At 39.5% G+C, this 25,231-nt stretch overlaps 1 protein-coding gene across 4 annotated transcripts in view; it reads left to right on the forward strand.

Moving 5' to 3' along the window:
• The first annotated feature begins 609 nt into the window (after nt 1-609).
• mios (missing oocyte, meiosis regulator, homolog (Drosophila)) overlaps nt 610-25,231 on the forward strand; it is a 55,924-nt gene continuing 31,302 nt past the window's right edge. Inside the window, exons 1-6 of one of the 4 annotated variants that reach the window (XM_059972588.1) lie at nt 610-654; nt 8,406-9,812; nt 12,086-12,184; nt 13,311-13,571; nt 19,722-19,891; nt 19,990-20,055. In XM_059972588.1, coding sequence (XP_059828571.1) covers nt 8,516-9,812; nt 12,086-12,184; nt 13,311-13,571; nt 19,722-19,891; nt 19,990-20,055 — 1,893 coding nt within the window. In that variant the 5' untranslated portion in view covers nt 610-654; nt 8,406-8,515. Of the gene's footprint in view, nt 782-7,592; nt 7,713-8,405; nt 9,813-12,085; nt 12,185-13,310; nt 13,572-19,721; nt 19,892-19,989; nt 20,056-25,231 lie in introns of those variants that run through there. The other 3 variants (XM_059972587.1, XM_059972590.1, XM_059972589.1) reach the window with 3 other exon arrangements.

Consider the following 25,231-nt stretch of genomic DNA (forward strand, 5'->3'; position numbering starts at 1 on the left):
TGTACTACCCAGACACTACACTAGAAAATCTGCAGATGCCGAAAATCCAAGTCAATACTCGCGAAAGAGTCGAAGGAACTCAGCGGGCCAGGCAGCATCTGTGATAAAGAGTACAAAGAATAGAAAATCTGCAGATGCCGAAAATCCAAGTCAACACAGGCGAAATGTTGAAGGAACTCAGCGGGCCAGGCAGCATCTGTGACAAAAAGTACAAAGAATAGAAAATCTGCAGATGCCGAAAATCCAAGTCAACACAGGCGAAATGTTGAAGGAACTTAGCGGGCCAGGCAGCATCTGTGACAAAAAGTACAAAGAATAGAAAATCCAAGTCAACACTCGCGAAATGTTGAAGGAACTCAGCGGGCCAGGCAGCATCTGTGACAAAGAGTACAAAGAATAGAAAATCCAAGTCAACACAGGCGAAATGTTGGAGGAACAGCGGGCCAGGCAGCACCGATGGGAAAAAGGGTGAGCTGACGTTTCGAGCCGAGACCCATCATCAGCTCTGAATGCCCGGCCAGACACACCTGGGCCCGGGAGAGGAGGAAGCCCAGGACTGCGAGGAGTTGCCTCGCCTGCGTCACGCGTCACGTGGATAAACACAGCGAGCGCGCATGCGCCACAGTGACCGCTGCGTTCCCCCGGAGAAAGCCGGTATTAACGCTCTCGCTCCTGGGCTTCGGTTCGCGCCGGTGGCCGAGTTGTCTGTCCCGAGTGCGGCCGGGTATTTGTCGTTAGTGGCCGACGTGACGCTGCTGGCGGTGGCGGGATCGGCACGGGGGTAGGAAAATATAAAGCTTCCGTCGGCCAGGCTGTAGGGCCGACTGGTCCTGTGCGGGAAGCGTGTGGCGGCTGACGAGACCGGCAGTTGAACTGCGACGTGGATGCGAACAGGGGGAAATGGATTGCGGCCTGCTGGGTGGGCAGGTGTGAGTGGGGTGCAGATCGGTTCGCAGCGGGACCACCGAAACGTGAATGGCGTGTGTCTTGGGTCTCTGGTCCTCCCGTTTGTAGGGGACGTCATTTGTGCAGGAATCCCTGCGCGAAGCTTGAACCTGGAATCCGGATCTGGTGACAGTTCTTGTTGTGAATGCATTTAAAAAAGCCACTTAGAAACTCACTCCTATTCCTTTTTAATTAACACACATACTTTTTTTTTAATAACTTAAATAAGTTGCAAGCAGCCACGATGACTATTTTACACTGGGGTTTCAGGTTATGCGGAGATCCTGCAGAAAATGTAGCTGAGGCCAAGATTGGATTAGCAATGAATGACGGAGCAGGCTTGTGAGGCTCATATGGTTTACTCCAGTTCCTATATTTTGTTCTTGGGCTCTGTGAGGTTGTCTGGATGTCAAATTTGAAATAGAACTGTTGGAAATACTGAGCTCAAACGCATTTCTGAAGGTAGAAAAACAGTTCATGTCAGTGAAAGTTCTAATACACTCCCCATATACCTCCTTAATGTTGAGCATTTCCAGCAAACCATAGGAGGTAGCTTTTTGGATGAATATTAGAATTGCCTGTTACATGCATTTTGTCCTGAGTGTTTTGTGCATTGACTGCTTTATTGGTGAAATGGAATTATGATATTTGAATTTAGATAGCTAAAGAATGAATCTCTTTGTGTTGGTGAAGATACATGTGTGTCTCTTGTTCCAGTGTTTGATTAATACTAGTCATTGCTACTTTTTGTGCTGTAGAATCATCTAAGTGGGGAGATAACTGGATAGATGGATTGTAATGCATAACTTGCCATTGAAAGTGTGATTGCATGTTTAGGCTCTAGGTGCAAGAAATTTCAGTGGTTTGTGTTTTGGAAGGAGGAATTAGGATTGTCTCTTAAATCAGCAAGCACCAATACCAAAGATGTCCAATAACAATCATTGCTGGAAAAGCTCAGTTAGTCAAACAGCATCAGTAGACACAAAAAGGATTAAGTCAGTGTTTCAGGTTGAATGGGTAGGTGATAGGTGGAACCAGATGGGGAGGAAATGATGGGTAGATGAAACTTGCTGGGGGAGAGGTGATGAAAAACTAGGTAAGCAGGTAAGTGTGTATGTGTGGGAGAAGAACACTAACAGATTGCGTTACCAGAAATGATTTACATTCTAATTACAGATGCAGCTAACAGAAATAGTTCTAATTCTAATTTTCCACTTCCTTGAATCAAGGAGGCTTACCAATAGCCAAGATACAAAAGATGCAAAGCTCAGTGTTCATACCATTAGCTTGTTAATTACCCAAATGAAAAATTAAATGTGCATTTGTCCTTTCTGTAGTGAGGGAGAAGGCTAAGGATGGACAGGCCAGTAGGAGGGTGGGAAGGAGAGTTAAGCTGACATGTAACTGGAAGTATGAAATGGCCATTGCAGACAGTAGAACATTTGCCTGGTGTATGCTTTCAGGAGAGTAGAGAAGGCCACCTCACAAGTGTCCAGGTTGGAAGTCATATAGGTGAATGTCTGCCTTACCTGGAAGGATTATTCTGATTCTTGGACAGTGCTGAGGGATGAGGTCAAGGACAGCTAATACGCCTCTTCATTTGCTGGGGACCAGGAGTCCCAGAGGAAGTCATCCTTGTGGAAAGCAGAAAGTTGGGATGGGAGATGGGGAAATGAGTTTGGTGTGAGATCATGCGGTGGTTGGTGGAAATAAATGTTGGATGTGAAGGCTGATGGAGTGTTGGCACCAAAAAGCATCCATCTGATTTATGGTCAAAACCAGAGACAAATAATAAGAGCACTGGCGTTCAACTATCAAAGTATCTTGAGGGTGGGAGGGAACATTACAAGAGACACTAGACTTGTAACAATGCTCTTTATATTTGAAAAAAAAAATTTGTCTTAAATCAGTAGCTTCATTGTCGCATTCTTGATCTCTCTCCAGCAATCTGTTTCTTTGCTTTAAAAAAAATTACTTAAACAGCATCACTCAGACCAAACCTCTTGCCATTTGAGCCTGTAAGCGTTATGTCATGTTAAATACTTGATAACGTTCTTATAGAAAAACTGAAATATTTTAGCATGTTAAATACATCTGCAGATGTGTGTCATTGATTTTCTATATTTGGCATGCTCAGGCTGATCAATGGGCCTTCCATCAGGAAGCGCTAAAGTTGAAGAGGAACTAACTTTGTATGTGACTAATAATTTGAAAGGCATTATGAGAGGGACTCTATAATCATCTGCCCTTGCAATTAAGTGCCCCATTTCCAACCTACCATGTTTTTGGTCCTTGAGAATGAATTCCAAGTACAGTAGGTTCTCCTTATCCGCGGGTTCCACATGCGCGGATTCAACCAACCGTGGATCGGGAAAACCTGGAAGTTCTCTCTCCAACATTTGTTGTTTGAGCATGTACAGACTACTTTTTCTTGTAATTATTCCCTAAACAATACAGTATACCAACTATTACATAGCATTTACATTGTATTAGGTATTATAATTAATCTAGAGATTTAAAAGTACAGGCAGTCCCCGGGTTATGAAAGAGTTCCGATTCTGAGTCCATCTTTAAAATGGATTTGAAGTCGGAACAGGTACATCCGGTATTATTTAGCGTCAGTTAGACAAACATTTGTCTTAGTATATAGTTTATATTTTACCTTTCTATGCATATAAAACACAAGAAACATATGTATTTCAATAATCAAACAACTGCGTTGCTTAGTAATAATTGCAGCTTTCATCAGGGCAGGGCCTTTCACATTATCCATTAAAATTGTTCTGATCGTTGACAGACTGTAGTCCAATGCTTTTCCAATGACCAATGGCGCTTCACCTCTTTCTGATCACTTTATTACTTCCACTTTACTTCCAGTCGTGACCATGATTATTTTCGTGAACAGAAATACTGCAGATTCAGGGCTGCGCTGGGTTTGAAAGACCATTGCACTGAAACAGGTTAAATAAGGTCTGGGGTTTTGCTGGGTCCTAAGATCCATCATATTGAGCCAGGTTAAATAAGGGACTTGAGCATCCGCATTTTTTGGTATCTGCGGGGGATCACGGAACTAATCCCCTGCAGATAAGTAGGGCCGACAATGCACATTTGCTTTGAGCTCAGGATCTGGTTGGAATCTCTCAAACAACTTTCCAATAGTTAAACGTCCAGTCCCTGGCCTCTAGTCAAGGTGGTACTGAGTTATGATGTCTTGTCAGTGTAGTGGGTCAGAAGTTTTTTTTGTTTGTAGGAATAGTTTTGGGGTCAGTGCAGGGAGTGAGGAGGCAGGCTAGTTGGGGACAGATGAGGTAAAATTAGTTTGGGCAGAAAATGTAGCGTCAGGAGCAGGAGATGATGCTCCAATCAACATGGTGCCGTGTTGTGAGGTTGTTCCTCAGACTGGTTGTGTTTTTTTTGTTCGTGGGAATTGTTTGAGGGACAGTGAGAGGAGTTGGGTGCCAGTTTAGGGTTAAGGGATGAGGGAGAATGAAGTATCAGGGACATGAACTGATGTTCAGAGTTGACGTTGCTGTGCTCTGCAGTTATCATGGAGGTCATGTCAGCAGGTGCTGAGAAGACCAGGGGTCAGTGCAGAAGTCACAAGGGCCACTGACTCCACCCCACGGCACCAGGCTTGGAGGCCACGTGAGTCTTGGGATTGAGGCACAAATTTAAACCTGTGGTTGGTGAGTCCTGCGTTGAGGGCCAAAGAACAAACCCATGAACAGGGAGTCCTGGGGTCAACACCAAGGGGTTTGTGAAGTCGAGGTGGCAAAGCAGAAGGTTGAGGTTCAGAGATTGAGTCCAGAGAAAGTCCAGTTCAAGTAGGGCCAATAACAAGGGCCATGGATTGGAGACACGAAGACAGGTCACCAGCCCCAGGGCAAGCTGTCTGTGTGAGGGGTGGGTGGGAAAGCTGCTTGTTTTTGCTATTGTCACATTTCATTCTGCTGTTGATGCTGCTAGTGTTGTTCTGTTGAACACATGCTGGAATGTGTAAAGACACTTGAGGGCTTCCCCCAGCACATCCTTGGGTGTATTGGTTGTTGATGCGAGCAACTCATTTCATTGTATGTTTCAATGTACATGTGGTAAATAAATATGAATTTGATCAGTGACATCCAACCTGACTGTCAGAGGTAATGATTTTCTCCACGTACTTCCTTACTTAGCAGCAGCTTTTAATTTGTTGAACATGTTATTGACCAGCAGGGTTCCATTTTTTACTCTTGTCATAGCCAGTAAATGCTTTTATTTCCATGCCTACACCACTGTCTCTATCTTTACAGGTTGTATTCTGTGCTCTTGACCTCTATTTGGGGAGTAAGTGCTGTTTGATAGAATTGCTTAAGGTATTTTCCTTCAGTTTGCTGATAGTTATGAATAGGTTCTTTGGGCAGAAATTATTCGGTTTGTATTTCTGCTTTTTATGAGGAGGGTAAGGCCATACTTCCAGGTAGATATTAGTGTTGTAACTGTATTGGAAAAGATTGACTAACATTGTGGCTTATTCTGGGGTGAAAGTCATTAGTAACACAGTAGGATGCTCTCTATACCCACACTTTTCTATATTTAGTGCCGTTAGCAATTACTCTACAATATGTCGATGGAACTGATATTGCTTAATGGAGATTTCAGGAAGAGCTATAGTGAATCATAGTGGTGTTACATGACATTACAGATGATCTTAGACCTGCAAAACCCTTACTTTAGATATTTAACTGGTTCTCTTTTGAATATCACTTGGTAATTCAGTTGGGATCTTAACCACTGGAGTATTTTTAAGAAATAACAGCTTCCTCACATTCATTTACTTTTCCCGTTTGCCTTCATTCCTTGTGCCAACAGGAACAGTTTCTCTCTTGCTGTGTCTGAACCCTAAGTGATTTTAAATGCCCCCATCATAACCCCTCACACCTTCCCCTATTGAAAGGGGGAATAACTCCAGCTAAATTATAATTTATATAACAAATCTCAAGTGAGAAAAGCAGCTTAAAAATCTGCAGTGAGAAATAACCAGTGAATTAATTTAATGGTACATAGTTCCCCCCCCCCTTCAGAATCCATAACTTCAGGTGTATTTCAGATAAGCTGTTTCCCAATAATGGAGTCTTTTGGATATATTTCAAACTGTTTTGTGAATGTCTTTCATTGCAGCATTTACTGGAAGACTCCTCACTGTGGTTCGGTATCACTTTTACCAATCACCTTTCCAACTCTTAGCTTCATCCCACCCCCTCCAGTCTTCTCCTATCATTTCGCATTTTCCCCCTCCCCCCACTACTTTCAAATCTCTTACTGTCTTTCCTTTCAGTTAGTCCTGACGAAGGGTCTCGGCCCGAAACGTCGACAGCCCTTCTCCTTATAGATGCTGCCTGGCCTGCTGTGTTCCACCAGCATTTTGTGTGTGTTGTTTGAATTTCCAGCATCTGCAGATTTCCTTGTGTTCACTGTGGTTCTTGTCTGTTTTGTCCCCCATCATTTTGTCTGTTGAAATTGACAGCAACTTTATTGCTATTGCTTCGCTGCTCCTGGACATGGGTATTGATTTGCACCATCAACATGATCTTAAAAAATCTTAAGAAAACTTAACAACGATGTCAAAATTTTATAACCTGATTTTGTTGTCTTAGGTCAACCCTGAAAAAGTGCTTTTCTGCTTGAGATGTCAAAACATTCTGTGTTCTCTCATTATGTAAAATGTATTGGTGTTTTTTTCATCTTTGTATGTAATCTTTTGTTTTGTCTGTTAATCCTGTACTCTCCAAGCTTTTCTTTAACTCCCTCCCTCTCCCGTGCACAGATGTGCTAATTAAAAATATGGTTCCCTTATTTGTTATTTAATAGCTTCAATGCTAATTGATTCCTGGAATTGATGGGAAGGCAAAGTCTATACCTTGGAGATAACCAAGATACTTAAATGAATCTTTCTTCAGAATCTGCATCAGCCTTTAATATTTTATTGCACATTTCAATATGTGTTAATATTTCTGCACGTACAATTAAATTAACCTTCCACGTTTTAGAAAAAGTGCTGCCTTACCATCTTGTATCTCTTCGTACCTTGTATTCTTTTATATAATTTTAAGAAAAAAATCACTGCATTATTCTTGAGGAATATTGTTTATATTCCTGAACACTCTGAAGGAATCTGCTATAGCTTATTTGTGACCTATATTAAAAATCAAAGGAAATTTAATAATGGATGTTTCAGTTCATATGAGAGTTGAGGGTTGTAGGTTCAGGCTGTAGGAGACAGTGTAAGTTTATTATTTTGCTTCGTGTTTTTAGTTTGATTTTAATTAAACACTTTAAATTTTAGTTTTCATTAAAATTGGAATACTTTTACATATATAGTTAGTCAGGGCAGCTGCTTATTTGGAATAACTTCCAAAGAACTAAAACTAATTGAGAAAATAGCAAGGGTTCCCTTTATTTATTTGGGTTGCCATGCCACTTCGTTGGGGCAGGAGTCTGTTTCCAGCTAGCATTAGTTGTGTGCACTTGTGTGGCCTTTACATACTACTCAGTGCTTGGAGTGAACAATTTTTTAAAACCGTGTCAGTTTTGTGTGTTTGTGTTTAAAATGCAGTGATTTTTGTCACTGATAGTTGGTGAGTAATAAATAGTTTTGTTTTTTTTTGAATAATAAATAGTTGAAGACAATTCAGAACAGTTCAGACTTGGAGATGCCAGAATTGGCTGGGAGTGAAAACAAAGCAATTTAACAAAGCAACTTCAAGTTAGGAACTATGAAGAATTTGAAGGTATCAGCAATCATTTTGAATGTTACAATTAAAATGAACATTTGGAGGAAGCACTGTTTGAAGACAGTTCATTTTCCACACCATGTGTCTGCACTGATTTTGTTCACTTACAGTCAATTAAAGGGACACATCAGTATATGCTGAGTGAATTCCCCCATCAATAACTTATTAGGAACCAATACAGTTATATAATACTGTAGTAGTTTTGGTAGTGTTCTAATTTATTCTGTATTTCATTTAGATACATGATTTGTTATTCAGTTAAGTGGTAGTTCCACAATACTTCAGCTAATTGGGACAGCTGCTTAATTGGGCCAAAGTGTTCTGGTCCTGATGTGCCCCAATTAATCAGAATCCACTGTAATTCTGCTAAGTTCAGTGACACCTGTAAAGTGGATGTTATTTGGACCTTGTACTTGTACTTGGATACAGAGGGCCAATGAAACAGTCCCACCGCATTTAGCTCGTGTAAATGGATGGTCTGCAGACTCTTCCAGTCAGAGATGCTCAATCAGCATGAACGTGCTAATTTTTAGAGCCAAAGTTACAAAATCTTGTATGACTGGAAATTTAATTAAAATATTCACCTGTAATTCAAAAGTTGAATTAAACATACTGTAAACTTTGAACTTGTTGTAGCTGAAAATAATTGTTCACTATTTAGTAAATCAAAATAACTTGTTTTTCTTGCAGTTCTATAATGATGCACACTGAAGAGTATGTGCATGTGTGTCTTCAATCAAACTGATACTGGAAATGATAAACCTTTTGGAATGATTCATCTTCACATCTGGTAGAAAAAAATGAGTGGTTCCAAACCTGATATCCTATGGGCTCCACATCATGTGGACAGATTTGTTGTTTGTGACTCTGAACTTTGTCTTTATCGTACTGAATCAGTTGGAAATTTTGAAGCTAAAGCTGGTTCATTGAGGCTTTCAGAGGACACCACAGCCACGTTATTGGCAATTAACTCTGACACACCTTATATGAAATGTGTGGCTTGGTATCCTAAATATGATCCTGAATGTTTACTTGCTGTTGGTCAAGCCAATGGACGGGTTGTCCTTACCAGCCTTGGTCAAGATCGTAATTCTAAATTCAGAGATTTGATGGGGAAAGAATTTGTTCCTAAACATGCTCGGCAGTGTAATACATTGGCTTGGAATCCTGTGGACAGCAATTGGCTTGCTGCTGGACTGGATAAACACAGGGCAGATTTCTCTGTACTCATTTGGGATATCAGCAGCAAATACACACCAGAAATTGCAGTTCCAGCAGAGAAAGTCCGGCTTTCTGCTGGTGATACGGATGCAGGACTTGTGGTGACAAAACCATTGTATGAACTAGGGCAGAATGATGCAAGCCTCTCCCTTTGCTGGCTCCCAAGAGACCAAAAACTGCTTCTAGCAGGAATGCATCGCAACCTTGCAATTTTTGACTTGAGAAACACCAGCCAAAAGATGTTTGTCAATACAAAAGCTGTTCAGGGTGTAACAGTTGACCCTCATTTCCATGATCGTGTGGCATCTTTCTTTGAAGGACAGGTGGCAATTTGGGACCTGAGGAAGTTTGAAAAGCCAGTGCTGACATTGACTGAGCAACCCAAACCACTAACAAAGGTAGCTTGGTGTCCAACAAGAACTGGATTGCTGGCTACGTTGACTAGAGATAGCAATATAATTCGCCTCTATGATATGCAACACACACCAGCACCCATTGGAGATGAACCTGAACCTACCATAATAGAAAGGAGTGTTCAGCCATGTGAAAACTATATTGCCTCATTTGCTTGGCATCCAACAAATCAGAACCGTATGGTTGTGGTGACATCAAACAGACTGATGTCAGATTTTACGGTCTTTGAGCGGATATCGTTGGCTTGGAGTCCCACTACTACTTTGATGTGGGCATGTGGCAGGCACTTGTACAACTGCAGCGAAGAGGGAGAAACTCTTTCTGGAGAGAAAGATGTTGCCACAAAAATGAGACAGCGAGCACAGTCAAGATATGGGCTTGATACTGAGCAAGTGTGGAGAAATCATTTGTTGGCTGGAGATGATGATCCTCAGTTAAAATCTTTATGGTACACCCTACATTATATCCTTTTGATTAATATTCTTAGCAATGGAAATTACTAATAAATCTTGCAGTGATATTTTTAAGACTGCTTGCATAGAGTTAAAAATCACAAACGCAAGAAAATCTGCAGGTGCTGGAAATCTAAGCAACATGCACAAAATGATGGAGGAACTCAGCAGGCCAGGCAGCATCAATGGAAAGCAGTCGACATTTTGGACGGAGAACCCTCATCAGGACTAGAGTTAAGAATATTTGTTTTTTACTTTGCTATACTGCTATATTTCAAAGTAAATGAAAGATGCTATGATTTTCAATTTTGATTACCTGAAAGATTTCTCTCTTGGGCTATGTGTATATTCAAGGTAAGTGCAAGGTGATATTTTATGGGAAATTTAAACCTGGGTAGGGCTGGCACTGATGGTACATGTTACGTAGTTCTCTGAAGGTGGTAACATAGACAGCATGACAAAGAAGCGTTATGGCATACGTACCTTCATTGTTTGGAGCACTGAAACATATCGGGAGGTCATACTATAGCTATGTTAGATATTGGTGAGACAGTGTTTGGAGTACTGTGTGTAGTTTAGCTTGACATGCTACAGTAAGAATATGATTAAACAGGGAAGGCTGAAGAAACTATTCATATGGATGTTACCATGAGGGCTTGTGTTATAAGGACTGTTCTCCCTGAAGTGAAGGGGTGACCTTGGAGGTTTATAAAATCATGGGGGGGGGGTTGTGTAAGTAACTAAGGTGGATCATTAAATTCTTCCTGAAGTAGGTAAATTTAAACTAGAGAACATAGGATCAGGTAAGGGGGAAAACATTTAAAAGGTTTCTGAGGAGCAAGTTTTTCACAAAGGAGTTGATAGGTAAGGAAATGAGCTGCAGAGAAAGTGTGGAGGCAAGTCCAGTTACAGTGTTTAAAAGATGGTGGATTGGAAAGATTTGTAGGGATTTTGGCTAGAATCAGGCAAATAGGACTAGTTTGAGTAGGCCCCATGATTGGTATGGACAAACTGGACCAAAGGTTCTGTTTCCCTTGCTATAGGACTCTATAACTTGCAACAATTCTTCTGTTTAACTGGTGGAGGTTGAACGCTGTGGTTAGCCAACAACTTCATTATCTCATAACATTGGACTTTTATTTTTATTTGGCATAATAGACTAAGCAAGATGGGTAGTAATTAATTTCTAGCATTTCCCATGTTCCTATGACATATTCTGACGTATTTTCAGCTCCTGAAATCTTTACAAATGCCATCCGGGCTACAAAGCATGATCCTATTTCTTGAATATGTCAACGTCCCCATCAGCCATTACTTTGTGACTTGTAAAAATTGCTCTTGCATTTAGCTAGACATATCATGGTTTTCATTTGTCTTGGGCCATTTTAAACTGTTTTACATGTAGTGATGAACTGTTGAAGTGTAAATATATCCTCCATCTCTCGTCTATTCCTGGATTCCCACACCAACATCTAAACAATTAATTCTTCCATTATTACAGGCAGAATGATTTGCATATGAATAGGCATGGTTAAACATCCTGTTTGCACTACAGTCTCCCTTGCTTGTATTAGTTACACTTTTTAAATGGAAAAAATAGATTTGCTAAAGTGATTTTGGAAAATCTGAAAAAGATAAAAATTTAACTTCTAATGAAGAAGAGTTTAATATTATCTATCAAGAAGAGTGAATATTATCTATCAAGAAGAGTGCAGTTCCTGGAAGAGCCTCTTTAATATTTCTCTGTTGCAGTATTAACTTTCAGTATTAAATAACATGGAATAACTTTCTTTTTGAAGCAGTTATTGATGTCTTGTATGTCTGCCAGGTATTACTGGTTATTGCAGAGGTATTTTAATTAGTCTCAGTGTTTGATACCATAAAAATGATTATTCTGCAACTATTTTTTTGAAGTTGTTACTTTAAAGTTCAAGAAGAAAGAAATTTAATTTGTCATTTGAAACCTCGGGGCTTTCTACTATACCTTTGAAGTGCAATCACTAATAATTTACTGTGGTACCTAATTTTCACTAAAATGGTGCGTAGTTGGTTGTGAATTGTCTTGCAGCTAATGTCTGCCATCAGATGATGATTAAGGAAGACTGCAGCTGTTTGATGGCAACATAGGTTTAGATATGGAATGTCCAAATTGTGGATCATTTTAAGGTTACTGTACATTGCTAGGAGATGCTGAGCTTTAGAATTTTATTTTGTCAGTTACTATTGAAGGTGGAAAATAGTCAATTTTTTCCTTCCATGTTGCTTTCCTAAATTTGTAATTACTCATGAAACAATATGCAGAAGATGCAGAACAGAAGTCATCTGTGAACAAAGTGCCTCTTGTTTACTCTGGCATTAAAACAATTTTGAAATCAAGTGCTGGTGAGTGAATTTAAATGCAATTTTAATTTTGTCTTTCATGTTCCAGGTTTTTAAGATGTTGGAAAAAATTTGCAGCTTGGGTTGAGATTGTTGTTGTTGAGTAGCTCACCGAGCTGGCTTATTAGTTTGCAGACATTTCGTTATCCAGTGCAACTTCGAATTCATTCAAAGTTACACTGATGATGTTGCCTGGCTGGGTAAAGGTCTGCAAACCAGCTTGGTGAGCGACTCAACAATGTTCCAGGTTATTTTTTAAGTTTCATAATATTTAACTTAAATTTATAAAAAGTAATGTGTAAATAATTTAATTTACTTTGTGCTTTTAATGGAATTTAATGCTGAGATGATTTGAAACCCTGTCTATTTGCATGTTTTCATATGTGAAAACTGTTGCAGATTAAAACATTGGAATTGTTAAGTTCAGTTAACAAAGATTAGCTTTACTTGTGATATGGTTTGATGTTTCTGTCTATGTGCTGTGAAATTCAATGTTTGTGTCAACAATCAACATAGTCTGATGGTGCACTGGGAACAGGCCACAAATGTCACCATGCTTCCGGTGACACCATAGTCTGCCCACAACGTACTTAATCCTAAACTGTACATCTTTAGAAAAAGGGAGGAAGCTGGAATACCCACAGAGTCCCTGGCAGAACATATCTTCATCGGTTGTCCATCAATTTTCGATGATGACTGAGGCCTGGGCAAGGTTGTATGGAAGACCTGCAGTTGCCCATGCTGTAAGTCTCCCCTCTCCATGCCACTGATGTTGTCCAAGGGAAGGGCATTAGGACCCATACAGCTTGGCACCAGTGTCGTTGCAGAGCAATGTGTTGTTAAGTGCTTTACTCAAGGACAGAACACGCAGCTTCAGCTAAGGCTCGAACTAGTGACCTTCAGATCACTAGACTGACGCTTTAACCACTTGGCCAAGCGCCACACACATAAACCCCTTACAGATAATGGCAGAAATTAAACCCCTGATCACTGGTGCTGTAAAGCATTGTGCCAACTGCTGCTTACTGTGCCACCCCACAACAAAAGCATAGATATATTTATTTTCTAGAAACCAATATATTCTCTGAAGCAGCATTATCATCTTTCTTTGCAATTATCCCATTGACAGAGAGGAAAACAGAGAGCTATAAACATAGTTGGACAGGATCGGATCGACAGACGGATGTGATCAGGTACCAGAGTGAGGAACGGTGTTTGGCTCTTCAGCTTTGTGGCTGGATCCAGAAGGGTCCAGATATTGATGTGGGTCCTTTTCTGAACTCATTGGAACAAGGAGAAGAATGGGAAAGAGCTGCTGCTGTTGCGCTTTTTAATCTTGACATCCGAAGAGCAATAGAGATTCTCAATAAGGGAGCTGCTTTAGGGAAAGGTATACCATCCATTCTTTTTTTTTTAAATTGTTTGAAGCTATTTAATCCTAAAATGTCTGTTAAATGTATTACTGCTTTTTATTTTATTCAGTGAGGTAAAAGAGAATGGCTTAATTTATTTTGAGTAATAAAATGAGATGAAGCAGGATAGACACTACTTTTTTGTATGAAAAACTTTAAATGACAAAATTTCTCAAAGTTTTAGCCTTGCTTTCTGTTAGGGTTTGTCCATATTTTAAATTGATATTCCATGGACTGTCTTGGTTTCCAAACATTGTACTAGGAATACAGATTCACCCACAAATCTGGGCACAGCACCGGCTCAAAATGAGCATGGCGTGAGTTTGTGCTACTTGTGATCCTTTGAAATGACATAATAAATTTATTTAAATAAGTTGTGAAATCTAACTAATTCCACTGGGTGTTTGGATGAAGTATTTAATTTAATAGGTACTGACTAGGCTAATGCAAACTATAAAAGGGTTAAGTGAACTTTAAGATTTTTTTTTCATTGATTTTAAATTCAATTCACTCATAGAAGGCACATTTTGGGGGGATTTCAGGTTAAATTGATAAAATGATGCCAAGATGACTTTAATGCATGCACATTTTAAAAACAAATTTGCTATACTATATGCCCAAATCACACTGCTTCAGGAAAACAACATTTGAGTTGTGATTATGCAATTGATGTTGTGTCAAAACTTTTAACTATATATCACTGCACAATATCAAAACAATAATCAACATGATTCTTGTTGCAATCTTTATTTCTGTGTGCAAGACTAATTCTTAATTTCATAAAATATTATTTGTCCCATTATTTTGAAAATGCACATTTCTAACAAGTGGGAGTGGCAGTCAGCTGGGTAGATCATGAGGTGGTGTAAGTAGTCTTTCTCCACTTCAGAGGTTCCCAGCAACCAGTGAGAATGTTATCTTATCATGTGCTTCAGTGAATGAGTCAATAAGATTTGAGCTTGGCCACCGAGCATGTACAACGGCCAGAGACTACTGTAAGGCAACCCCAATGGCCCTGATGTAGCCTGTGAATGATTGGTTAGATAGACATGCAGAGTCAAAAAGGCTCCTTGGCTTCGCCATATCCAGACTGACTGTTGTTTATCCCATTTTCTTCTCAAATTTATCAATTCACCCCTGCCCTCCCTCATCGTTTTCTCTCCACTCAGGTATGACACACAGCAGCCAACCTACAACACATTTTTGGCATATGTAAGAAATCATACCATGACAGAGAAAGCAAATAAATTCCAAATAGCACCCAAAATCATTATTTTCTTATTTTTATTTAGAGATGCAGTGGCGAATAGGCCCTTCTGGCCTAACAAGCCATGCCACCCTGCAACCCATTTACTTGATCCTAATCTGATCACAGGACAAGTTACAATGACCAATTAACCTACTAAACAGTACGTCTTTGGAATGTATGAAGAAACTGGAGCAACTTGACGGTATCTACACATTCACATGGAGGGCATACTATCTTCTTTATAGGTAGCACCAAAACTGAATTCTGAACTACGATGCCCTGAGCTGCAATAACATCTCACTAATGCCTACACTACTGTGGTACCCTATTCCATCTGCTGTTCTGTTTTATCCTACGTTAAACCAGTATTAATCCTGATTTTCAGCTGTCTTTGGCACATCTTTATCAAGAATGTCTGTTGTACTACTATTGGTTAAGATCCTGACTTGCATGTCATCATAAAGTAAATGTAAGTTGTAGAGTAATTTCTGTGCACGTTTAAAATGATAGTGCTCCATAATCCATCTGGACTAATGGAGCTAAAGGCTTAAGTGATGTAAAAAAAAAGGGGGGGGCACATAGTTGTTAGTGTGTCTCTTGGAATTGTCCCATAATGAAGATCATGTCCACTATGCTTCTGGAAAATCCACTTATCCTATCCAATTTATCTCCTGTTTTATTTAGTCCCAACTTAAGCAAATTCTTTAAATGCAAAAAATTGGGTCTTACGTGCCTTCAGGATCCAACATTTAATCTTAATTTTAGATCTCAGCAGGAGCGTTTGGAGGTAGGGTGGAAATTACTGTGGCTCCTGCTACCTTTCTGAAGTTCTTGGGTAAGGTAAGATTATAAGGCAGGATGGATTGCTTGAGGTTTGAAGCTAGTGGGGTGGTGAGACATGGATGGAAATATAACTGACTTCAAGAAAAATGAATAAATAAATTAATTTCTTATGTTCCTCAGATAGATCTAGTTAATCTAGATACTTTGTGTTCCTTCAGGCACATTTTGGTATTTTCATATGAATATGGATAACCCTTCCTAACTGGTCACTGGTTGGTAACCAGTGTTCTGCAGGGATCTGTTCTGGGACCCCTCGTCTTTGTGATTTTTATAAATGACATGGATGAAGAAGAAGGGTGGGTTAGTAAGTTTGCTGATGACACAACGATTGGGGGTGTTGTGGATAGTCTCGAGGGTTGTCAGAGGTTACAGCAGAACTAGGCTGAAAAGTGGCAGATGGACTTCAACCCAGATAAGTGTGAAGTGGTTCATTTTGGTAGGTCATATTTGAAGAAAATATAATATTAATGGTAAGACTCTTGGCAGTGTGGAGGATCAGAGAAATCTTGGGGTCTGTGTCCATAGGACACTCAAAGCTGCTATGCAGATTGACACTTGTTAAGAAGACATATGGTTTGCTGGCATTCATCAACCGTGGGATTGAGTTCAAGAGCTCAATGTTACAGAGCTCAATGTAATGTTACAGTTATACACGATCTTAGTCAAACCCCACTTGGAGTACTGTTTTTGGTCACCTCACTACAGGAACGATGTGGATACTATAGAGAAAGTGTAGTGGAGATTTAAAAGGACGTTGCCTGGATTGGAGAGTGTACCTTCTGAGAATAAGTTGAATGAACTTGACCTTTTCTCCTTGGAATGATGGGAGAATGAGAGGTGACCTGATAGATGTGTATAAGGTGATGAGAGCCATTGATTGTGTGGATAGCCAGAGGCTTTTATTCAGGGCTGAAATTGCTAATATGTGGGGGCATAGTTTTAGGGTGCTTGGAAGTCGGTACAGAGGGAATGTCAGGGATAAGTTTTTCATACAGAGTATGGTGGGTGTGTGGAATGCACTGCTGCTGACAGTGGTAGGCGGATACAATAGGATCTTTTGAGAGACTCGTAGATAGGTACGTGGAGTTTAGAAAAATAGAGGGCTGTGCAGTATGGTAATTCTAGGCAGTTTCTTGAGTAGGTTACATACTCAGCTACAGTGGCATGTAAAAGTTTGGGCACCCTTGGTTAAAATTTCTGTTACTGTGAATAGTAAAGTGAGTAGAAGATGAACTGATCTCCAAAAGTCATAAAGATGAAACATTCTTTTCAACATTTTAAGCAAGATTAGTGTATTATTTTTGTTTTCTACAATTTTAGAGTGGGGGTAAAAGAAGAAAGGAGCACCATGCAAATGTTGGGCACCACGAGAGATTGGAGCTCTCAGATAACTTTTATCAAGATCTCAGACCTTAATTAGGTTGTTAGGGCTATGGCTTTTTCACAGTCTTCATTAGGAAAGGCAAGGTGATACAAATTTCAAAGCTTTATAAATTATTGACTCCTCCAACCTTGTCCCAACAATCAGCAGCCATGGACTCCTCTAAGCAGCTGCTTAGCACTCTGAAAATTAAAATAAATGATGCCCACAAAGCAGGAGAAGGCTATAAGAAGATAGCAAAATGTTTTCAGGTAGCAGTTTCCTCAGTTCGTAATGTAATTAAGAAAAGGCAGTTAACAGGAATGGTGGAGGTCAAGTTGAGGTCTGAAGAAAACAAGAAAACTTTGCGAGAGAACTGCTCGTAGGATTGCTAGACAGGCAAATCAAAACCCCCGTTTGACTGCAAAAGACCTTCAGGAAGATTTAGCAGATTCTGGAGTGGTGGTGCACTGTTCTACTGTGCATTAACACCTGCACAAATAGGATCTTCATGGAAGAGTCATCAGAAGAAAACCTTTCCTGCATCCTCACCACAAAATTCAGCATCAGAAGTTTGCAAAGGAACATCTAAACAAGCCTGATGCATTTTGGAAACAAGTCCTGTGGACTGATGAAGTTAAAATAGAACTTTTTGGCCGCAATGAGCAAAGGCACATTTGGGGGAAAAAAATGGGTGCAGAATTTCATGGAAAGAACACCTCTCCAACTGTTAAGCACGGGGATGGGTCGATCATGCTTTGGGCTTGTGTTGCAGCCAGTGGCACGGATGAATTCAATTAAATACCAGCAAATTCTCGAAGCAAACATCACACTGTTTATGGGGGATAAAAGCTGAAGATGAAAAGAGGATGGCTTCTACAACAGGATAATGATCCTAAGCACACCTCAAAATCTACAATGGACTACCTCAAGAGGTGCAAGCTGAAGGTTTTGCCATGGCCCTCACAGTCCCCTGACCTAAACATATCGAAAATCTGTGGATAGACCTCAAAAGATGGCCCAAGTATCTCAAAGAACTAGAAGCCTTTTGCAAGGAAGAATGGGTGAAAATCCCCCAAACAAGAATTGAAAGACTTGAAAACTGCTTCGGTTAAACAACAAATTACTAAGATTCGTAAACGAGATGGCACTTTGACAACTGATCATAAAGAGATAAATAAAGCCTTTCAAGATTTTTATAATTCTTTATATCAATCAGAATTTGTTGAGGATTCTTCTATAATGGATGAATTTTTAAGAAAATTGAATATCCCAAAATTAACTACAGAAGATTGTGTACTTCTAGACACACCTATTACGGAAACCGAAATAAAAGAGGCTATTTTTTCAATGAATTCAGGTAAAGCCCCTGGTCTGGATGGTTATACTGCAGAATTTTTTAAATCCTTTTCCTCTATACTCTCTCCTTAGCTTTATAAAATTTTTAAAGATGTGTTAACTGCCTCTATTTCTCTAATTCTTAAAAAAGATAAAGACCCCACTGAATGTGCATTCTATCAGCCTATATCTTTGCTGAATACGGATTTTAAGATTTTTAGTAAAATTTTGGCCACTAGATTAGAAAATATATTACCTCGAATTATCAATGAAGATCAGACTGGATTTATTAAAAATCGTTATTCATCTTTTAACATCAGAAAATTGATTAATATTATTTATACTCCTTCATCCAAAATACCAGAATGTGTCATTTCTTTAGATGCTGAAAAAGCATTTGATAAAGTTGAATGGCCATATTTATTTAATACGTTGCAGCATTTTAATTTTAGTTTGAAATTTATATCATGGATTAAGTTAATATATTATAAACCTTTGGCTTCGGTTTTCACTAATAATCAAAGATCTTTTGTTCAGTTATTCCGAGCACATCTTTAACTATCTGCTTTTTGGAAATCAGGTCATCCTTCACTTGCTTAGCTATTCAACAGTAACAGAAATTTTGACTGGGGTGCCCAAACTTTTGCATGCCACTGTAACATTGTGGGCTGAAGGGTCTGTAAAGTGCTGTAGATTTGTTTGTAATGTATATTTACATATATTCATCTGAACGTTATAGCTATAGCATTGTTGGGTGACATGGATGTCTCCAAATATGGCTTTTTAAACTTGTTTGTGTGAACCTAACCTAAAGGGGACTGGGAGTGCTGATCTGGTGCACTTTGCATAAATATGATCAGCAGAAACCCAGGCAGATTCAGGAGGAGACTATATAATATGAACCTTTAATAAGCTTTGGAAGTGGAGCTCATCAGAAAAATAAAAATGTGGTTCAAATTTGTGGTTCTAAATGACTTATATCTTAGAATCTTCATTTAGGATAATATCTGCTGGATGACTCTCTTACTCTCACGTTTGTTATGAGGCTAGTAAACACCAGTATTCTTGTTTGAGTATATAGAAACCTTACAAACATAATCTGGAAAAAGGCAAGATAAATGTGTGCCTTCAAATCAACGGTATGTTGTATCCTGTGGCTTTTTATTTGTTCTCAATGTTTGATTAAGCAGACATTGTAACTGTCATTTAAGCCATGTCGGTACTGGGTATGGAGTGAAGCTGCATAGTTGAGAATACAATTTTAAGATTATTTTTGACAATTTGTTTCTGAATAGAATTTAAAGTGATAGTTTATAATGAGTATTTTGTGATTTGCAGCAGATTTGAACCTGAATGTTGTAGCAATGGCTCTGTCAGGTTACACAGATGAAAAGGATTCTCTGTGGCGAGAAATGTGTAGCACTCTAAGACTGCAGCTAAATAATCCTTACCTGTGTGTCATGTTTGCCTTTCTGACTAGTGAACCAGGATCATATGATGGAGTACTGGTAAGCTGTTTTCCTGTCATTTAATGTTTATAATTTTAATCATTAACATGTTCCGCAAATCATTACTTTGTCTTTTTTATTTTTATTGCTCATTTTAGTATGAGAGCAGTGTAGCAGTACGTGACAGAGTGGCCTTCGCTAATATGTTTCTAAATGACTCCCAGGTAAGTGTAAAAGTTCGTAAGTGTATACTCAGGACACATTTAAGAGCTTAATAGTTTTGCTGTTTATTGCATTGCTATTCCAGGCTAGATGTGGTAAAGCTCACAAAGCTTTTTTTTTCCTGACACTAAGATGTGTCCTTTGTTGCTCTATTGTAGCTCTATCAGGCTGGTAAAATATGCCTAAAAGAGACTTTGCTTTTGCACTGAACTCATTAGCCTCCTCAGGACCCACAAAATAGGAGTAAAAGTTATCCTTGCTCCTGACTAGTAAGAAGGAAGATAACATGCCTTCTAATGCACCACCACTACAAGTATATTCCATTGAACTTGGATCAATCTGAATTGATGATTTAAAAAAAAACTGTAGAGTATCTGAAGATATCACATACATGCTGATATTCAATTTTGCTGGATAATGCAGGCTAGACTTAGGCTTTGTCCTTGATATGTCACAATTAATAAGGCAGTGGGTCCATTATTAATAATAGAAGCTGTCATCAATATGATGACAAGGCATTAGCTTTGTAAGGATTATTTTTAACCTAGCCATTAATGACAGAAATGTCCATGATGGATATGTTGGCAGTAGATTCAAACGTTATTCAAACGAGAGGACATGATTTGAGTGTTAGGGGGCAGAAGTTTAAGGGAAACACGAGGGGGTATTTCTTTACTCAGAGAGTGATAGCTGTGTGGAATGAGCTTCCTGTAGAAGTAGTAGAGGCCAGTTCAGTTGTGTCATTTAAGGTAAAATTGGATAGGTATATGGACAGGAAAGGAGTGGAGGGTTATGGGCTGAGTGCGGGTAGGTGGGACTAGGTGAGTTTAAGAGTTCGGCACGGACTAGGAGGGCCAAGATGGCCTGTTTCGTGCTGTGATTGTTATATGGTTAAATGGTGCCCAGTAGATCATTGTTTCTCTATTTTTTTGTTGGTGGGCGGCAGTGTAGAGTTTTGGAGAAGTTAATGAACTTGTAACGTTCTCCTTCGCGTGTAACGAATGCCGAATTTAACGTCGAGATAATCCACAGTTAATAAGAACCAGATCGCAGTAAGATTAACCATTTACTGTTCACTCTTCACATTAACATATGGTGAAAACTGTTGATAAAACAATACAAGATTGATACAGTATTTGTTCCTTAATATCACATTTCAAGTGTAAATACTTGCAAAGGTGACTATAACTACATTACACTAAGGTGCAGTATACAGGGAGAGTTTACCTGCTCCATTGACTACTTTAAATACACTTCCATGCAAACTATCCGCGACTCTTTAACTAACGAAAGCATAAACATTATCTACCGTCGTTACTTCTAACAGGATCGGCATTAACATCTTAGTTCAATATATCGATTATCTATTAACTTACAGCGTTGCTCTCACTGTGATTTCTCATGCCTGCAAAACAACTTCTGCTCGGGTCTGCCTCGTGGTAAGCCCCCACCCTCGCGCTAATTTCAAACCGGTATTTTCCCACAAGACGTGGCGAAACCGGATGTGACGTCATCGCATGCCGATATATTTTACATGCAATGAATATACTTTAAACACTTCTAATTCTAACTAGAAAATACTATCGAATGAATTACTAAGCGGAAATATTATAAACTAAATAACTGTCGTAAAGACAGCACAGAACTTAAACTGATAAACCCCTGACTTTTGAAAGGGGTGACTATTAAGGTAGTAAATGTGCTTGTTACTATCTTCCAAAATTCTCTAGATTCCGGAATAAGTCTTGCCAGTCAGTCAAAGGGTAGCAAATGAGACCCTGCTATTTATGAAGAAAGAAAAAGACAATGTGGAAGCGCAACATGCTGTGAAATAGCTAATATCTATATCAAATATATTAAGCCACTTAGAAAATAGTTAAGGAGAGGCTGCCTAACAAACTACAGGCCCATCGTATTACAGGGACGATTCTAGCATGGATAAAGCACTGGCTGACTGGCAGGAAGCAAAGAGTGGGAATAAAGGGAGTCTTCTCTGGTTGGCTGCCAGTCACTAGTGGTGTTCCACAGGGGTCTGTGTTGGGACAGATTCTTTTTACATTGTAGGCTAATGATTTGGACAATTGCTTTGTTGCAAAATGTTGAAAGCGAAGGTGAGTAGACAGTGCAGTGCACCCCTGTAGCCATTCCCCTGAATAAGTTTACAGTCCTGGATACTGTTGGCGAGGAGGACCGACCAGGTGTGAGCCACGGTGGCAGGGCCTCTGGCACTGAGTCTGACCCTGTGGTGCAGAAGGATGGGACGGAGAAGAGGAAAACTGTCTTCATTGGAGACTCTATAGTCAGGGGAGCAGACAGGAGATTTTGTGGATGCGAGAAGGACACTTGCATGGTTTGTTGCCTCCTGCGTGCCAGGGTCCGGGATGTCTCTGACCTCCTGCATGACATCCTGGTACGAGAGGGAAAGCAACCAGAAGTTGTGATACATGTTGGTACCAATGACGTAGGCAGGAAGAGAGATGAGGTCCTGAAGTGTGAGTTTCGGGAACTAGGCAGAAGGCTGAAGAACAGGACCTCAAGGGTGGCGTTCTCAGGATTGCTGCCAGTGCTACGTGATAGTGATGGTAAGAATTGGAGGAGATGGCAGTTGAATACGTGGCTGAGTCGTTGATGCAGGGGGCAGGGTGTTAGATTTTTGGATCTTTGGGATCTCTTCTTTCAATTTCGGAAATTTTTCGGGTTGACTCAATTCGTTTTAAATAGTCCTATTGTATTTAATTGCTTTTTCCACCCTTCCATTATAGATCAAGCTTATTTGGCTTGGAAAACTAAGGGATTGCCAAGATTTTCTGATTTATTTTTGGACAATTGTTTTATGTCTTTTAATCCAACAAATATAACTTGCCTAGATTTCATTTTTATAGGTATTTACAGATTAGACATTTTTAAAGTACTGTACTCCCTACGTTTCCAAATTTTGTGCCTTCAGATATTTTGGAGAGTTTGTTTGAATTAGACCCTTTTCAAAAAGGGCTTATTTCAAAACTTTATAATATAATTTTGAAGATATGTTCAGAGCCCCTTTATAAGACCAAAAAGGATTGGGAAAGAGAGCTTAACCTTATTATTCCTAGTGAGAATTGGGATAGAATTCTTCAATTTTTGGTTTACCAATGAAAGACTCACTGCATTTATCTTCTTCCACCCGTCGAATGATTGCATTACTAACTCTGATGGCTAGAAGATCTATATTGTTAAATTGGAAGGAAATTAACCCTCCCACTGTATTTAATTGGTTCTCTCAAACTATGTTATGTTTAAATTTAGAAAAAATTAGAAGTGGTATTTTTGATACTTCTATTAAATTTGAAAAGTTATGGAGACCATTTATTCAACATTTTCGTATGATGTAATATGACCCCTTTCCAAGTTCATTTGACTTTCCAGCTTTTAGCTTATGTATGTTGAGAGGACCGGAAGTGACGGCATTGATGATTATTTATTCTTGTGAGATATTATAAACAGCCCTTTTTTTTTCTTCTCCCAATGTTTCTTTTTTCTTTTTTTTCTTCTTTTTTTTGCTTTTTTCTTCTTTATTAGTCATTAGAATAGTAGATTAGCTAATTTTGCATTATATATATATTTTTTTCTTTTTTCTGTTTTTTTATATCATATATTATGAAATATCTAGACTTACCATGTTCATACATATACTGTATGGTTTATGTCTTGGTAAACCCATTTATACTGTAACTATTGTTTGTCTTTTTTCATCTGTAATGGAATTTGTATGTTTGTAATTTCTTTTTTATTAATATATCATTTGTATTTTGTCATTATTAATAATAATAAAAAGATTGAGAAAGAAAGAAAAGGGATCTCTTCTGGGGAAGGTGGGACCTGTACAGATTGGGTGGGTTGCACCTGAACTCGAGGGGGAGCAATATCCTTGCAGGTAGGTTTGCTAGCATGGTTCAGGAGGGTTTAAACTAATTTGCAAGGGGGATGGGACCTGGAGTGATAGAGCAGTGAAAGAAGTGCTTGGAGTAAAGCCAGATCTAACATATAGAGAGGCTTTGAGGAAAGAGAAGCAGAATAAAGGGTGTAGCAGGATCCTCTTTTGAGTCAGTATGGGTGGAAGTCAGGAACAGGAAGGGAGCAGATACTCTATTGGGAGTATTCTATAGGTCCCCTGGTAGCAGCAGAGATACTGAGGAGCAGATTGGGAGGCAGATTTTGGAAAGGTGCAAAAATAACAGGGTTGTTAGCATGGGTGACTTTAACTTCCCTAATATTGATTGGCATCTGATTAGTTCCAAGGGTTTAGATGGGGCAGGGTTTGTTAAGTGTGTCCAGGACGGATTCCTGTCATGGTATGTTGACAGGCCGACTAGGGGGAATGCTAGTATTAGGTAACGAACTGGGTCAGGTCACAGATTTGTCAGTGGGTGAGCATCTGGGGGACAGTGATCACTGCTCCCTGACCTTTAGCATTATCATGGAAAAGGATAGAATCAGAGAGGACTGGAAAATTTTTAATTGGGAAAGGGCAAATTATGAGGCTATAAGGCTAAAGCTTACAGGTGTGAATTGGGATGATGTTTTTGCAGGGAAATGTACTATGGATATGTGATCGATGTTTTAAGGATCTCTTGCATGATGTTAAGGATAAATTTGTCCCGGTGAGCAAGATAAAGAATGGTAGGGTGAAGGAACCATGGGTGACAAGTGAGGTGGAAAATCTAGTCAAGTGGAAGAAGACAGCATACATGAGGTTTAGGAAGCAAGGATCAGATGGGTCTATTGAGGAATATAGGGTAGCAAGAAAGGAGCTTGAGAAGGGGCATGAGAAGGCCTTGGCGAGTAGGGTAAAGGAAAACTCCAAGGCATTCTTCAGTTACGTGAAGAACAAAAGGATGGCAGGAGTGAAGGTAGGACCGATTAGAGATAAAAGTGGGAAGATGTGCCTGGAAGCTGTGGAAGTGAGCGAGGTCCTCAATGAATACTTCTCTTCACTATTCACCAACAAGAGGGAATTTGATGACGGTGAGGACAATATGAGTGAGGTTGATGTTCTGGAGCACGTTGATATTAAGGGAGAGGAGGCGTTGGAGTTGTTAAAATACATTAGGACAGATAAGTCCCCGGGGCCTGATGGAATATTCCCCAGGCTGCTCCACGAGGCAAGGGAAGAGATTGCTGAGCCTCTGGCCAGTATCT

This window comes from Hypanus sabinus, chromosome 6 (assembly GCF_030144855.1).
Source record: "Hypanus sabinus isolate sHypSab1 chromosome 6, sHypSab1.hap1, whole genome shotgun sequence".
Classification (NCBI taxonomy): Eukaryota; Metazoa; Chordata; class Chondrichthyes; order Myliobatiformes; family Dasyatidae; genus Hypanus; species Hypanus sabinus.